Raw genomic sequence first — 15867 nt, 5'->3', positions numbered from 1 at the left:
ACGTTTACAGAGGTTCCTGTTAATAGAAAAAGCTATACATTCGTTAAGTGCTGTTGCTTCAATAAAAATAGAACTGAGGAATTTCACCCATTTGATAACCTATTGTCAGGGTAAGCAGATGCAATGTAGGCACAAAGCTGTCAAGCTGCCTGATTATTGGCTCTTCACTGAGCCCGGGATTAAAAAGTAGGCGGTGTTAGGTTAAGTCTAAAGGACAGCGTCATCTGTCACAGGTTTATACCATTAATGTGTGGCGATAGCAGGACTCAACGATGGGAATTCCCCGTTAAAAATATTCGATATTACAGCGTTCATGCAGTAGCTGTGCTTTACATTTCTGTGTTAATGTGTCGCATCTTATTTTTTCAGAAAACCGGAAGGGGGTGTGTAGCACGCGTGCAGGTTATGGCTCTGCAGCACCGTGCTGCACCACAAACGAGCTGCAACTATGCGAGAAATGCAGCTGTTAAATGGAGGCATGTGATTGGCTGTTGCTGCCAAAGCAACGGTGACATCACCGGGGATGTACCACGCAGGAGCCGTTTGAGTCCTCGGAGCTCAGAGGAGGTCCAGCAGCTTGAGCCATCTGTCATCTAAACCCTCTAAAAAAAACAAACATGGTAAGTCAAAGATTCCCGCAGAAAATTTTATGGAAATATCGGCATTTTGCTGTATTTATGGAAAATGATTTTACCATCTCATAATCCAGCCCAGGTAACGCTAAATGCGAATCTGCTAGCCTGCTTCACTCACTCGAGCCTTTAGCTCCGAGCCGTTTCTTGCCTGTAATTGATGGCATTGCGGGATTAAGTCATCTGTAAATCTCACTGAAGTCTCTGTCGTTTTGTCTCATCTAACTGTTTCTCCTCTCTCTCTCTGAACTGTGCCTCAACCAGTCCGACCTAACGGAGGACCAGATCATGGGTGAGTCTCATTATGAAAAGGTGTTAAAGGGGTTTATTATCCATAACATTCATCGGGTTAATGTAACCAGTACATATTTAGAAAAAAAAGAAGAAAGCTCTGACTTCTGGCCCTGTACTTGAGTAGGATCGCTGCAGGTAAATGAGAACTGCAATGTGAAAGTGAGCTAAATTTAACTCACCTCACTGAATGGCATTCACTGTGGGAAACCTGAAGGCGCCTCACGACTCAAACTGGACAAGCGTTTAACTCTGAGTTCATCACTAGTGCTAACCTGCAAAACAGGACTTGGGTGAAACATGTTGATTTGTTTGCATGCTTGAGCTTTTTAAATGTGTGATATGCTAGCAGACACAATAACGACTCACATTTTTGTGGTGTAGGTGTGTCAAACGGCACTGAAACACAGTTTACATTGTTTGCTATGGTACGTTTGCTTTGTAGTGTTTTTTTTTTGTTGTTGTTGTTGTTTTTTTTAACAGAACAGAAATGCTTTTCATGCTTTTGTAATTTTGTGCTGCACACTGACCACTGACAGTGAGGAGAGGACTTGGTTTATGTGAAGCGTGTCAGTTTTTGATTCCAGTGGAAAAAACTACATTGTGTATTTTATAGTAATGAAATGCTGTGTATTATTTTTACTGTAAGAGCACCATTGATTGCGAACAAGTATTTACAGCCGTGAGAATTTTATTGGCCCACTTGCTAACCTCTTGCTTTTTTGAAATGAAATGCACAGAAGCTGCTAGCGTTTACTGTCAAAACAACGTATGAAAAATCACGTTTTCCTTCCTACATACAGGGTATCAATAAAGCTTTAGTGCACACGTCATTACCTGTGTCATGAAGGCCTGTCTGTAATTTTTGGGAACCTAACATGCTCTGCCGCTGAACTGGAGTTCTGCATTTGCTTTCCTTCTCACTAGAGTTTAAAGAGGCCTTCCTTTTGTTTGACCGGACGGGCGAGGGGAAGATCACCTACAGCCAGTGTGGCGATGTTATCAGAGCTCTGGGACAGAACCCAGTCAATGCTGAAGTACTCAAAGTCCTGGGAAACCCCAAGCTGGAAGGCTAGTGTCTGATTCACTACTCACAACAAAAGCAGATGACTATCACCGCAGCATTAGTTTGTTTTGGTTAAGAGTGTGGTCAGGTGTACAATTACAAGGTCTCGTTATAACCGCCGCAAAGTAGTACAGGTGATAAGTCACTGCTTAGTGGCTTACTTTGTCAGTGTAACTTGTAAGAGTCACACCTGAACTAAAACACATGTCTGACTAAATTTACTGCTGTGTGCAAACTGAGTTTTGATCATAATAACAATGTGCACAAAACATTATTTATCTGATGCTACTGTTGGCTGTTCCCTTGCCCAAAGGGTCACCACAGCAGGTCCAAAGAAAGTGGCAGCAGAAAAAACATAGCTCTGAATGCAGATGAACAGGTTATTTGTGTCAGCCTTAAATATCATCTCCCACATCCATGTGACTGAACTCTGAATCATCACCATGAATGGGCAAGAAACAAAAGCCTCACAGAAAAACATCACAAAATTCTACTAAATTCAACCCAAAAACTCACATTATCTCAAACGTATTCACTTATTCACCTTCACCATTGAAGGCTCACTGTTGTTTGTCCCCCTGCAGAGATGAACACCAAGATGCTGGATTTTGAGCAGTTCCTGCCCATGTATCAGGCCATTGCTAAGAACAAGGACCAGTGCTCCTTTGATGACATTGTTGAAGGCCTGCGCGTCTTTGACAAGGAGGGAAATGGCACAGTGATGGGAGCTGAGCTGCGTCATGTCCTCACCACATTAGGTAAGACCTGCAGAATACATGAAGTATTAGTCACGATCTATAAATCACAGTTGGCCTGCGTTCAAGTAGTTATCTGTGTAAAGGCTGTGCTTTCTGCTTCTTTCAAATGTCTATTTCTTAATTCTGTGCTTCAGTGCTAATATGTTCTTCTTTATCTTCTAGGTGAAAAGATGACAGAAGAAGAGGTGGAGACTCTTTTAGCGGGACATGAAGACGCCAATGGCTGCATTAACTACGAAGGTAGATCATTGTGCATAAAAACCTTCTTAACAACAAATAAGAATCTCCAAAAGTTTATTCTGTTCATCTGGCCGTAGCGTTTTCAGTGGGAGAAACGTTTCGTCACTCATCCAAGTGACTTAATCAGTGACAAATAACAAATAAGAACCAGTTTATATGAGGAAAAATAACACTACTGCCATTGATTTTTACCCCTGAGCTGTAAAAGGCTGATGGGGTATTGTCATTACCCCGCTGGGCAGGCAGGCGGCATGGACCAGTGGCAGAACTAGGGTGACACATCCCTCTTCAGTGAAGTATGTGAAAATCCCCTATGCATAAATGGAGTCAACAAAATGTCCACAAAAACACAATTATGGGGGGGCAGCTTTTAAGGACATAAAAGTTTCCCCCCTTGCGTGGACACCCAAGTTTGTGAATTCGGTAACGTAATAATAAGGCGACATAGAATTTTGAAATTATACCATAGGTTCATCAATTAAAAATCTTAGATGAAATCAAATCTCAAAGTCAAGTTCAAGTTTCAGTAGCTTTTGTAAATTTCTCACACGTAGCACAGGAGATCGTTTTACAGAGTGTTTGGTTTAGATGTGCTGTGGTGCCAGCTACACATATTTACCTGCTTTATTGTCACATAATCTTAGTGGGACTTTGCGCAGCCTTGTGTCGGGCTAAAAACTGTGTGATATTCATTTCATCAGAGTTGGACATTTGAGTTCTCAGTTGCAGCTTTGTTGGGTATTGCCTAAAATAGATTTCAGGCTGCATTGGATGAATGTAGGGCCGCTGTACACAGTGTTTTTCTGTCTACGGAGGCCCTGAGTCAAACACACTGCAACACTGAAATGCCAGCAGGCAGAATTGGGAAGAGGGGATGCACAAGTGAGAAGCTAGAAGTAAACGGCTAATGGTGTTATATGAATCATAAAAGACATTGCATATTCTGCATATTGTTAATGTCTCCCCAGACACAGTTCTGTCTTGTTTTGTGCACTTTTGCAGTGTTTTTCTGTTTGCTGGTGTTTTCTTAAGTTGCAGTGTTTGACCTCTGAGCCACCGTAGCTGTGCGACTGCCTCATGCTCACTGACTCCTGTCTCATCGCTTTTGTCCATCATATAATATCTGGTTGAACAGAGGGTAGTGAATTAACTTTTTTTTTTGTTTTTAATTTTTGTTTTAATGAATTGTGATGTTAGTCTGTAGATATTGAGCACTGATGGTGTTCTCTGACCTTTAACCTTTCTCTCCTGCGGTGCTCCTCAGCCCCACCTAAATGTGGCCTGCATGTAGCATCCTTGCACACCTTAAGGCTGCTCCCATGTTTAACGCTAACGATTTTGAGAGGGGGGAAAAGGATTTCAGGGTGAACCAAGTGTAAACATGAGCTAAAATGCGGCAAGCAGACACGAATTGTTTATTTAAATTTGTCTGCAGAACTCAAACATTTCTACCACACTTTTTTTTCCTTCCCTAGCTGTTTGCCTTTTTTCATAAATCTAATTATTCTAAATAAATTCAGGCTTTTGATCCTATTTGCTGATATGGCTGTTTAGGAAATGGCTTATACCCGACTTTATGTCTGTACTCTGAAATGCTGATTTTTCTCCATCACTCTCCACACAGAGCTCGTCCGGATGGTGCTGAGCGGTTGAGAACTTCCAAGGACCACTTCCAGATTATTTTCTCTGTTGTCTTGCCCTTCTATCCATGTCATCCCTTCCCCAATAAGTCTGTTTTGTTTCTGTGACATTTTTGTGCCTTTTCTGTCAAATGTGAAGAGACACTTTCACCTCAATTTCCAAACATTCACCTGCAGGCACAATCAGTAGTATTATCCCCCCGGATTGTTTAACTTTTGTCATCTTTATCTGTCTTGTCAGTTTTCTTGTGAATGGAAATAATAATGGGATTTCTGAAAGTTTGAAATAAAAATGCTGTTTTACAAAGTGTCATCAGGCCTGTGAGTCTGGTTAAAGTCGCATTACAAGCATGATGAAAAATATTTCACAATCATTTAAGTGGATATCAGATGATTTGTGTGTCGTGTCCTGAACTATATGAATTAGTGATGTTAGGTTTACACATTGAGCAAAAATAAAAATCAGTTGGAGATAATTGTCTGATTAGCTAATTAGATACATCCAAATAAAGAGCATCAGCCAGGCGATGCCTCCTCGAGGTCCACCAGGATATACTGTGCAGTCGTTCATCATCAGATACTTTAAGTTAGTAAGTCAACAAACCACTCTGAACAATGTCTCCTCTTCACATCTTTATTTTTTCCCAAACATTTTGTAATTAAAACCAGTTTTGACATTTTTTTTTTAATACAAACTGCCAGAATAACTGTCAGCACTAATGTGATGATTTACAGAGGAAACTTTTCTACTGTATAATAATCAATGGAACTGCTGCTACCTTCGGCATAGTGAAAAACATATAGAAACTGAACGGACACTTATTTCATATCACAAAATCCACACAATGTAATAATAACACAGATAAAAGAAGTCCATTTATGCTCACAACTGTGGTGAGGACTGCAATACTGGCTTGACGGACATCGACTGTAAAGTTTCACCATCTGACTGGATTATATTTCATGATACTGACATGATGTGCAGAACAACACGTGTTTCTTCTCGTAAGTTCTTCAAACAACAGATGGCACTGGAAAAAATTGTAAAAAAACAAAAAATAAAACTGAACGGTAACATGGTTTACAGATCCTAATGGCATGCGTTCACATACACACATGCTCACAGTCACATCTCAGACAGATCCGGCAGTCCTGTCCAAATCACACACAACTATGGAGAGGGTAAATATCAGTTACAAAGGTAATATACAGTTACAATGTTGACATATCAAAGAAAGAAGATGGCAAAAAAGAGTAAAAAATATATAAATGTATAGGATACAAAGTGAGGATATTGTTGCAGATATTAAGGACACGATTCTCCATTGTCAGCTGTTTAAGGTGCTCCCTTGTGTTTTTACAGCGTCAGCATTTCTTACATCTTTAAAGCGAAATGCACCAAGCTGCTTAAAAACATCCTCCTCACTCACCAAGAAACCACAATGAAACTCACTGAATAAATGTATGATAAACATGATTAGAAAAAACATTTTGGCTTAGCAGTTTACACAAAGTCCAAATCCAAATAAACGCGTGCGTGGTCGCTAACGGTATTAATCCCAGACTTTCTTTTCAAACAGAATTACATTCCTCACAAAAACCACAGCCTGGATGCTTCAAGTTCATTTGCACTTGCAAAACACAAAGCGCCACGGTCACGTTTTTCTCTAAGTGCTGTTGAAATGTGGGAGGGAGTAACCTCCTATAACAAAAAGAGGCCTTTTCAAGACCTCAGGTTGTCATTACTTTCAAATAGTTCCCATATTATTATTAGAGTAACAAGAGAGGTGTTTGTAACAGAAAATCCAGTTTACAGTACACTTTTCCCAAACTGCATCCACTCTGCGTTAAATTTCAGTGTGGCATCTTTTGATTAGAATCGTCTTCATTCCTTTCAGACTTTATACGGGTTTTAGAAACATGACACAATTGAAAACAGAGAAAAAAAATCATTTTCCCAATTAGCTTTCCAAAACTGTATTTAAGACAAGAAAGAGATCATATAAGTGCTCAAGTTCAATTTCATGGTTGCTTCAAGTCTTTCAATGCGACCTACAGAAACATATTAAAAGTGCTTTTGTCTTACATATATTTTAATTAGTACCTACAGTACGAGAGGGGAGGGGGACGCTAGAGAGCGTAGGAAGTACGAGACTTCACTAGCTGTGACAAACTGTTGCAGGAAAATAAATGCAACAATTTCCAAAACACTGAAAACATGAGATGAGTCTTTTCTCTTCTTCTCACTGAGTGCCAGCATGTTGATAAGACCATCTAAGCTTACCAGATCTCCTGGTGTCAAGCTTAAAATTCCAAAGTGAGACGCAGTCGAACACGCAGGATGAAAATCTATTTTCTTCATTAGTCGGTTCAATTTGAAAAAGGACTTCTTTTCTAACAGAGAGTCAAAGGCGGATTGATATTGGCATTTCTTTTTCTTTCTCAAATCAATTGTCCTCTTGAAAACACACAAGCAAACAAAAAAAGAAATAGAAAATGTAAAATGAGTTCTCTTCCTTCGGTTGATGACTTCTTCATTTTAGATAATACAGGCAGGATTCAAAGTGGTCAGAGTCATTCAGATTCTCAGGAAATTTGCTTTTTCTCACTGTGGAGGAGGGACCGGAGCTGAGGGGTGGAGTGTCTCTCCGGGGAGAGGGGCGGTGGGCTCTGTGAGGGGGCAAACAGGAGAAAAATGTTACGTACGATTTGTAACATAGTATCATTAATTTATTAAATTTAGTCATTTATATTCACAAAATGTGAATTATGCATAATATATTATAATCTATGATATAATCATGATATATTATAATAGTAGACTAGAGTCGTAGTCCAAACAATACTATAACACTGATGTGTACTTGTGAAATAAAAGAATGATTGATCTTCTCCGTGTCAACCTTAGATTCTTCAATTCAGAAATAACTCAAGACTGTGTTGTTTGAAAGCTAGGTTTCAGAACATTATAAGCCGTCCCAAGTCATGGTGGCATGAAATGTTTGGTATTGTTTGATCATTTGCATCATGCCAACAGTATCTCACAATCAAGACAGTGAGAAGTCCTGTTTTAATGAGTGAACTCCGTTTCAGCTTTTTGGTCTTAGTTAATAACTTGTTGACAAAGATAAGATAAACTGTGCAGCTTTTAACTGTCGTTACTGCACCACTGCACAATTTCATGTATTTCACACACATTCATATTATTGAGTTTGCTTCAAGAATAAACATGTCTGTGAACATGTCCACAACTAATGAATGTAATAATTATAAATAAATATTACAACTACGGTGTACGAGGAACTGACAGCAAACGTAAATGTATTAACTACTATTAAAGCTGCTACCTCACCATGGAGTACAGATGTAGTGTTGGAGCTGGAGTGAGCAGCTGGGGTCTGACCCGGGGGACAAGGTGGCGAGGTGTGAGCGCTTGGTGGTGGCTGGGACTCGGGAGCTGGGGCTGAAGCGGCTGGTGGTGCTGGGCTGGGGGCTGGCTGTGGCGCTGGTGTGCTGGGAGCTTGCTGATTTGCGGTCAGGGCTTGAGGTGCCGGGGCCGCGGTGGCCTGAGTGGAGTGAGGGCCCCCTGCCTGGCTATGTTGCTGGTGCTGAATCTGCTGGAAGTGCTGCTGGCGAGCCCTCATCTCAGCGTATTTCAGCTGCTCCATGTGGAAGGACTGACGGTCAGCCAGCAGTTGCTGCCGCTGGTACTCCAACTGCTCACAGAGACAGACAGACATGTCTATGATTTAGGAAAACAGCATACTATACGCACTGCATTGAATGTAACTTAAGAATTTTCTTATTTTAATGCTACATATCCTTAAATTCCCCACTCACAGCCTCCCGCTCTCTGTCCATGATGGTTTCCAGCTCCTCAAAGTGTCGCAGTTTAATCTCAAGCTTCTTCATTTGAGTTTCCACCAGCAGAGCCACCAGAGATTTGATCTTCCTCTCTTCCACTGCAGCCAAATGCTGTGAGGAGAAAGAAGAAGAAGATTAGAGAAAATAAAAACAAAAAAAGCTGAAGATTGAAGATACGACAAGTATCACCTTGACTCAATGAATTTTACCTTGGCCTTGACAGCAGCAGCTGCTAGAGCGGAGGCAGCAGCAGTGGCCAGGTTCCCCTCTCCCACATCACGCTCCACCTTAGCTTTCCTTTCTCCTTCACTCTCCCCTTCCCTCTGTCCCTCCTCTGTTCCCTCTTTTCCATCCTTCTCCTTCTCCCCATCACCTATGAGAAACAAAAGTTTAATGTTTTTCACTGTTGACCAAAACCTTTATGTCTGCAACGTCTTATGAAGACAAAACCCTTTTGTACCCATCTCAGACTCTGTTTTGTCTGCCTCCCTCTCTCCTTCAGGTTCTCTTCCTCTTTCTTCTTCCTTCTTCCCATTCTCTGCCTGCTTTTCCTCTTCCTCATTCGCTCCATCTTTAGTCTCCTGTGTGGCAAAGTAAACAGCACAATATGATCCACAGAACTTTTACAGCAGAGATATATATATATATATATGTATGTTTATAAAATGGCATTCTATTATGTTACAGTGAATTCTCATCATACCTTGGCCTCTCGTTTCTCCTCATTAGACTGGTTGTCACTCTTGCTTTCATCACTGCTTTCATCTGTAGAGAAGGCAAGCCACAACCTTTCAATGCGCTTTTTCTGACTACTCAACTTTTACAATCATTATTTTTAATTTTCTTTGTAGTGCAGCGTTCCAAAATTTATGCTGTGTGCATTTATCCTACCAGGCCTCTCTCCCTCCTCCAGACCGGTCCCTGCGATGCCACTGCCTTCCAGGCCATACAGAGGGTCCTGTCTGCCACTGACCCTCGCTGCTTCCTCCACCCGCCGCACATGAGCCTCCACAAGCGCAGCTGGAACCTCCTCCTTCATACGCGAAAACTCCTCTGAGCAGGGAGCGATAAATCACAATTAATGATGTGAAGCAAAAACAAGGACACTGATGGATTAGTCACCTCTAGTAGATTGAAAATGAACAAAATCGTTGCCTGAACAAAAGCGGTCTTATGAATGGCATGTACAGACATTTGGAGCTTCAATGATACAGGATTTGGTCAAGTGTTGGAAAGGTGTTGTTTAACATTTAATGGTCTCACTGTAGAAAATTAAAATGTATTTTGCTGTCTTCATTTTTATCCTATTGGATTATTTACTGGTTGATGTTTTCAGTGCCCTGTTGCTTCCTCTTTTTCCCATTCAGGCACTTACTATTAGCTCAAACTGTAACAACACAAAGAGACCATTTTTGTTTTCTACAGAGTTGGGTAATTTCAAATGGAGTTACTTCTCACCCAGAGCAGACTTGGCTGCGGCCGAGGCCACACGTGGGTCGACTACAGAGGCGAGGAAGGCCACGGTGCTCATGACAGGGTTTCCTGCTTGGCTGAAAGGTACCGGCTGGTAGGCAAGTGGGCCCAGGGAAGAAGAGCTGTCCTCCAAGTACGGGTCTTCAATGGGCAACCGCAGGAAGTGCAGGATACACTCATCCTGCGTACGGCTGCCCACGTGTTCGGACACTTTGTTCCAGTCGTCCTTATACATTTCCAAACCCTGAGGGAAGTAAAACCTACATTTAGCTCCATCTTTCCATGATGACATTTCCCAGTGTGGTATTACAGTGGCTGCTTTTACACTCTCTGATCATGTTTAAAACACTGAGTGTACCTCAAGTAGTAGTAGTGTTTCTTGCTCTGTCCACTCCCTCATGGAGCTGGCTGCACTCTTGCTCTGCACACAAAACATCACCATCACCTTGTTAACACAATTAAACCACCGATATTATGGTGAGTAAACAGAAACTATTCATTCTGTTATCCACCCTCCTGGACTTGTACCTTTGCAGAGCTTGTCTTCTTGCTGTACATGTCGGTCCGCAGCCCAAAGTTTTGCAGATCTGCTGGCTTGTCCTTCACTTTGTCAGGGAATGACATCATCTGCTGGGTGGCAGGGGTCTACAGGGTCAAAAAGGAACATATGTAAAACAACGTTGAAGATGTGTGCGCACGTGTCCATGCGTGTGTGTATACAAACCTGAGACGTCTTGGGCTGCAGGGGCACCAGGCTGGATGGAGTGTCTGCCAGGACGTGGAAGTGCGAGGTGGGAGGAGGACCCATGGGTGTGGGCCGGCTCTCAGAGTCCACCTGGTAGTTGATCAACCCCCACTGCTCCAGAAAGGCGTGGACTCTGTGGGGGGAGAAAATGTCTGGCGTATTTGTCGCAGGCAGTAAGTGATTTTGCAAACACTGGTTAGAAACACCTATCCTCCCCTTACCTCATGATTGCACACACATCTCCTGCCAGATTCCTACGGCAGGCAGTGGAGGTCAGGTACTCCTGAGGATTCAGTCTGTAGGTGTCAATCATGAAGTTCCTGTATGCTAGATAACTGAAACAACGAGGCTTTTAAATATCTGACAGATAAACAAATTTAAATGATTGAGCACTGTGTTGTGCACTGATCAAACACTTACATCTCAGGCGTTTTGGATTTGTTCTTCCCATTGAAAAACTCTGGCAGGGCTCGGCGCTCAATGGCATGAACACTGGAAGAAAACCAGATGCAAGTATGCAACACAAATTTCCCTCACTCATGGACCCTTAAAACGTTCTAATACTACGTCGTGTGGCGCTGCTTTTCATTTCAACGAGTTCACTTTTCTTTTCCTCATTCTGTTCTCACATGGGAAAAAAGCATTTTTATTCTTACCTGTTATAGTCAAACCAGGCTGCGTAGCTCGGAATGATGATGTGATGGGTTTGCTCAGTCACATTGTCCTCGTGGAGGTCTGAGCCTTTCACTGGCTCGCCCTTCACACTCGGGGAGCCTTCCTCCTCTTCCTGTTGTTCATACAAACATACAGTTGGGCTCACCAACACAGAATTACAGCCATGATTTTGTCATATGTACTATTAATTGTTAAAGTACCTTTCCTGTTGTTTCCATGGACTCGTCTTCTTGCTCATCTGTTAAATCACACAAAAGAGACGCGTGCGTGAAAGGGTCAATAGATTAATCAGCGCTTTATTACTGGAAATTATTGATGAATAACAGCCGAACACAACAAGCCTTTGCCATTTTTGGTGAAGCATTTATTAAACTGGTTGGCGGTGGTTAAATATGATTGTGTAGGTGAAGCTCACCCAAATCTGTCCCTCCTTTAACTGGGGTGGAATCAGAGTCCTTCTTGGTGTTATCTGCAGGGAGACAGAATTGGCTTGATTATTATTTTAAAAGAGGACCCATTAATATCTATATATATCTATATATATGTCAATGTATATATATATATATATATGATGTGTTTTCAAAATATATGTAGACTTGTATACTTGTCTTTGCTGGGTTTCCCTCTTCAGATGCTGGAACAGGTGAAGCTTCATCCAAATCCTTGGACAGGTCCTCCTGTTCCTCCTCCCTCTGACCCCGTTTAGACTTGGTGTACGGGGTCGTTGGTCTGTTGACACGCACACAAAGGGAACATATGTGTATTGCATTATTTTTCATAACCCTCTGTTTTTTTTCTCCAACAGGGAGTCGAAGAACATCATCATGCATCAGGACATGACTCTTAACAAACCCTTTTTTGGTGTTCTTCTTCTTGCTCTCCTGAGGTGGTGGGGTTGGGGAGGGTGATGGCGAGCGCTTCCTCTTCTTGGCGCTGCCAGGTTTCTTGTCCCTCCGCTCGTCTGGTGTGGTCACCTCATCTGTCAGGGTCTTGGCGGAGATCCTCTTCCTCTTAGGACAGCCCTCTCCAACCTCATAGTCCTCCTCGTTCATCCACTCGTTATACTGGTCCAGATCTAAAATCCACTTTGCATGGACCTGTAAATAAATAATAAATAAATGATAAATAAATAAACCAATTATTATCTGCCCAGAAGTGAAATATTTTCAGCAATCGTGTCAACCACCAGGATGGTAGAGGAGGAGGTGAAAGGAGGAAGACCTAAACTGAGTTATAATAAAGTTGTAATAAAGTTATAATAAAAGTTATAATAAAAGACTGAAACTCATGATATTAACCTCTGTTATTAAAGACTTCATTTTGCAGAAAAAAACAAGGACAAATTAAAATTCAAGCTGAAATCAAAAAGGTTTCCAAAAACATACAGATGTATCTGTAACATTTAAGTGCTGCACAGTGGACAAATAAAAAAAAAGATCCTTGAATTTAAATACTGCAAGTATCATGTAGCATTAATAAAGCGGTCAAATACTTGATTAAACTCAGGGAGTATTAGAAAATCTGCTGTTTAAATTCATACAGACTGACACAGACAGAAAAAAAGCAACAACAAATACCTTCCTGGGCTTTTCTGGGGAGGGAGGATCTTCTACCGCAGCCTCAATTTCACTGGCTGCGATCCAGGTATCGTAACTAAACAGTGAAGGGAATGAGGTTAAAGCTCGCATTAGGTGGGAAAAGCACAAGTTTCGCCATGTAACACCACAGCAGGAGGGGTAATGTCAGCTTAACCTTCTAAAAACCAAAGATGTATTGAGAAAACAAGACAAGTAGATAAAAGTGAGCTGCACAATGCTCAGAACAAACCTGTCAGGAAAATATCCCCAGTGAAGCAGCACTTGCTTGTCTCTCTTCATCACAGGACGAACCCACTCCTCTGGACCAAGAAGATCGGACGATGTTAGCGCAAATCTGACTCGTGCAGTAAAACTTGTAACAGTGCCTACCGAGACAAAACCTCACCTTCCTCCAGACTGGCAGGAATAGGCACAACAACGTGGGAGCTGGAGGCCTTGTCTTCGGTTACTGAGCCCTGCAACACAAGAAAACATGAGTAGAACCATTTGAATGTAAATTAAATCTGTCTGTAGTAAATGATCTGCCTGAAAGGCTCCTTTTAAAACACACCTGATGTCTTTTGATGATGTCTTTCAGTTTCCCCAGCAGCTTTGGCTCTATGTCAGGACTCAGGTAGATGACGGGCCTAGTCAGACAGTTGTTCTGGAAGAATTGGAGCAGATACATAACTTACACGACTACATTTGCGAGCACTGATTCAAATAATCAAGAAGAATCACAAAACAATACAATAATCTAAACTCAGTTCTGCCCAATAGTTTTGCTATAAGCTTATTGGTGCAGTCTTCCATAACAGTCCCAGTTTCTCATGTGCCCTCTTTGGAATATTAATTGCCCAGTACTTGATTAAAAGTAGAAATCACCATGCCACAGCAGATGAAGAAATCTAGATGATCTTGGAAAACCGCAGGACTGATTAAGTAGGATTTCTGTGGATGTCTTTCAGTACATCTATGTGTAATGATCAGGCAGCTTGATTCCCAGACTCTTTTGAAATTTAGCGTAACCAAAGGACACGGTGTTCACTTTGCTATCATTTAAATTTAATGCCTGCAGTAGGAAAAACCATCAAAAATTTACTCCTGTTAGATAAATTAATCAAAATATGGCCTGAAATTTTCTACTGTCCATTGACAACCATAAAAGCACTGCTGCAAAACTCACCTGCACTAAGGACTTCTCAATCGTCATGAACATCTCCACATTTCGGTCCATCCTCGACGGATTCTGGAAGTCAAACCTGCGCCTACCAGGAGTTTAGACTGGAGTTACACACGAAACGGCAACATAGCCAATATCCAACTGAGCACCGTAACTTAACAGCCACTAGCCCAGACGTCTAAACTCAGCTAGAAAGAAAGTCTTACCATCCTTGGTCACTTTTGAACTTGTAGGCTGCAGCCAGGATGTGGCAGAGAGCCCCTCCTGACTTAAAGTCCAAGAAGCATTTCATCTGCAGGGATACAACTCAACACATTCAGAATAACAGCAGTTTAAATTAGGTATCTATTTTTGAATGTAACAGATATACAGATGTTTAAGACACGTACCGGCAGCTTGGTGAGCGGAGGGTTACTGACATGTCGACCGAACACCTCCTCCTGGAACTGGAGCAGCTGGACCACCAGGCTGGACAGAGATTTGTTGGTGGGGGGCTCGGCCTGGATGTACTGTGCGCAAACACATGAAAATAAACTCAACTGTGCTGCTGGATGCCTTTATCAGATATCTCAAAGGAAGGAAATTTCCGTGAAAACTGCGACACGGATTGGTAAATGGGGAGGGGATGGAGTCACAAATATCGCTAACCTTTCATTTTTATCACTGTTTACTAAAAGTGTTTTTTTTTTATTCGATTATTGTGTTTAAACACCAGCGCAGCGCTCAGTGTTATTCAACACCGGACATTGCTTCAGTCAGCGCGGCGCGCCACAGAGCCAACATCTGGATCCGAGCTGCCTCACCGTTAGCCTATTAGCTTACTAGCTAGCTAGCGGGCTGGCCGGCTAAAGTCACCCTTCAACAAAAATCCATCCTCTGAGGTCAGACTGTGTGCTTGTTTTAGATCGGTTTAACTACAACAGTGCTCAGAGAAGCTGCCGTTAGTGGCTGCATCTGATGCAGCTGTTGGCTCAGCATCCTTTTGTATCCCGGCTCGAGTGAATCAAACAGCTGGACGCTCAGCAGCACCCTCCCTCCTCTCTTTGTCACTGCCTCTGCCCAATAGGTAAGTGGCCATATTTCAACGTGAAAAATGGAAGGTCTCTCTGTAGGATAGCAAAACATGCGGTCGGTACCTTTTTGTAATTCTTTCCCAGCCAGACACGGACATTATCAAACTGAGAAACGGTATCAGACGCTTCGAAATATTTTACATTCGGGCCGCCGTCTTTCTTCCGCACCGCCATCTTTGCCTGCAGACAACTAGTCGAAGTTGCCTGCCGCCCAGCGACCACAGCGCGAAACTGCAGCTCCCGGACAGCACAGAGACTGTAGTGACAACCAAAGTACAACAGGGGGCGCAGCGGTGTAGATAATGTTTTTTGTCCTTCAACAATACTATTATAAAAATGTTTATGCTACCCTCTCAGAACACACAGACAGACAGTCAGCAATTAAATTGAGACCAATTAATAAGGAGACTTTAAAAAAAAATGTCCGGTAATGGATCATTTCGCAATTCGGCTGTCAGTGTTTGAAGGGAGTCTTACATAAGAGAGTCAGGTGGATCCTTAGGTCATCAAAAGCAAACTTCAGCAGATCTTTAAGTTATACTGAAGCCAGTCTATGTTTTTTTGTGTGTGAGTAAAAGCTCAACAAATGTGGAACACACTAATGAACAAATCCCCAGGCGTATGTAAAATGTACAGGAGCTTGCAGAGTA

At 42.1% G+C, this 15867-nt stretch overlaps 2 protein-coding genes across 4 annotated transcripts; one reads left to right on the top strand and one right to left on the bottom strand.

The window, feature by feature from the left end:
* Positions 1–503: 503 nt before the first annotated feature.
* myl6 (myosin, light chain 6, alkali, smooth muscle and non-muscle) lies at positions 504–4940 on the top strand. Its single transcript, XM_085406458.1, has 6 exons — positions 504–620; positions 897–924; positions 1851–1994; positions 2574–2747; positions 2910–2987; positions 4612–4940. The coding sequence occupies exons 1-6, from the start codon at positions 618–620 to the stop codon at positions 4638–4640; spliced, it is 456 nt and encodes a 151-aa protein (XP_085262584.1). The 5' UTR covers positions 504–617; the 3' UTR covers positions 4641–4940.
* A 147-nt stretch (positions 4941–5087) lies between these two features.
* smarcc2 (SWI/SNF related BAF chromatin remodeling complex subunit C2) lies at positions 5088–15435 on the bottom strand. 3 transcript variants are annotated; one of them, XM_085406455.1, is made up of 26 exons: positions 15281–15435; positions 14534–14653; positions 14351–14436; positions 14148–14223; positions 13533–13625; positions 13368–13437; positions 13212–13281; positions 12962–13037; positions 12237–12481; positions 11989–12113; positions 11800–11853; positions 11585–11622; positions 11366–11496; positions 11130–11201; positions 10931–11044; positions 10689–10842; positions 10493–10609; positions 10323–10385; positions 9950–10208; positions 9383–9544; positions 9195–9256; positions 8952–9072; positions 8701–8864; positions 8468–8602; positions 7975–8343; positions 5088–7297 (listed from the first exon to the last, which is right to left on the bottom strand). In XM_085406455.1, exons 1-26 carry the CDS (start codon positions 15389–15391, stop codon positions 7214–7216), a joined length of 3171 nt encoding a protein of 1056 aa, XP_085262581.1. In that variant the 5' UTR covers positions 15392–15435; the 3' UTR covers positions 5088–7213. The 3 variants fall into 3 exon arrangements, with proteins under 3 accessions (XP_085262581.1, XP_085262580.1, XP_085262582.1); XM_085406454.1 differs by having other exon boundaries at positions 14148–14229; positions 15281–15433; XM_085406456.1 differs by having other exon boundaries at positions 7980–8343; positions 14148–14229; positions 15281–15433.
* Positions 15436–15867: the final 432 nt, after the last annotated feature.

Source organism: Rhamphochromis longiceps, linkage group LG5 (assembly GCF_057381845.1).
Source record: "Rhamphochromis longiceps isolate RC_006_pf linkage group LG5, R_longiceps_female_GT1.1, whole genome shotgun sequence".
Taxonomy (NCBI): domain Eukaryota; kingdom Metazoa; phylum Chordata; class Actinopteri; order Cichliformes; family Cichlidae; genus Rhamphochromis; species Rhamphochromis longiceps.
Note: the sequence above shows the minus strand (reverse complement) of the source record. Positions and strands in the feature narration are given on the sequence as shown.

Bases quoted from the DNA above. Each gene is read 5' to 3' on its own strand.
- smarcc2 (XM_085406454.1), bottom strand. From the start codon at position 15,391: ATGGCGGTGCGGAAGAAAGACGGCGGCCCGAATGTAAAATATTTCGAA. The intron at 14,437-14,533 runs GTACGTGTCTTA...GTATCCCTGCAG, and splicing joins CTCCGCTCACCAAGCTGCCG to ATGAAATGCTTCTTGGACTT. The intron at 13,038-13,211 runs GTTTGTTCTGAG...TTCACTGTTTAG, and splicing joins TGGGGATATTTTCCTGACAG to TTACGATACCTGGATCGCAG.
- myl6 (XM_085406458.1), top strand. The intron at 1,995-2,573 runs GCTAGTGTCTGA...GTCCCCCTGCAG, and splicing joins GGGAAACCCCAAGCTGGAAG to AGATGAACACCAAGATGCTG. The intron at 2,988-4,611 runs GTAGATCATTGT...CTCTCCACACAG, and splicing joins TGGCTGCATTAACTACGAAG to AGCTCGTCCGGATGGTGCTG.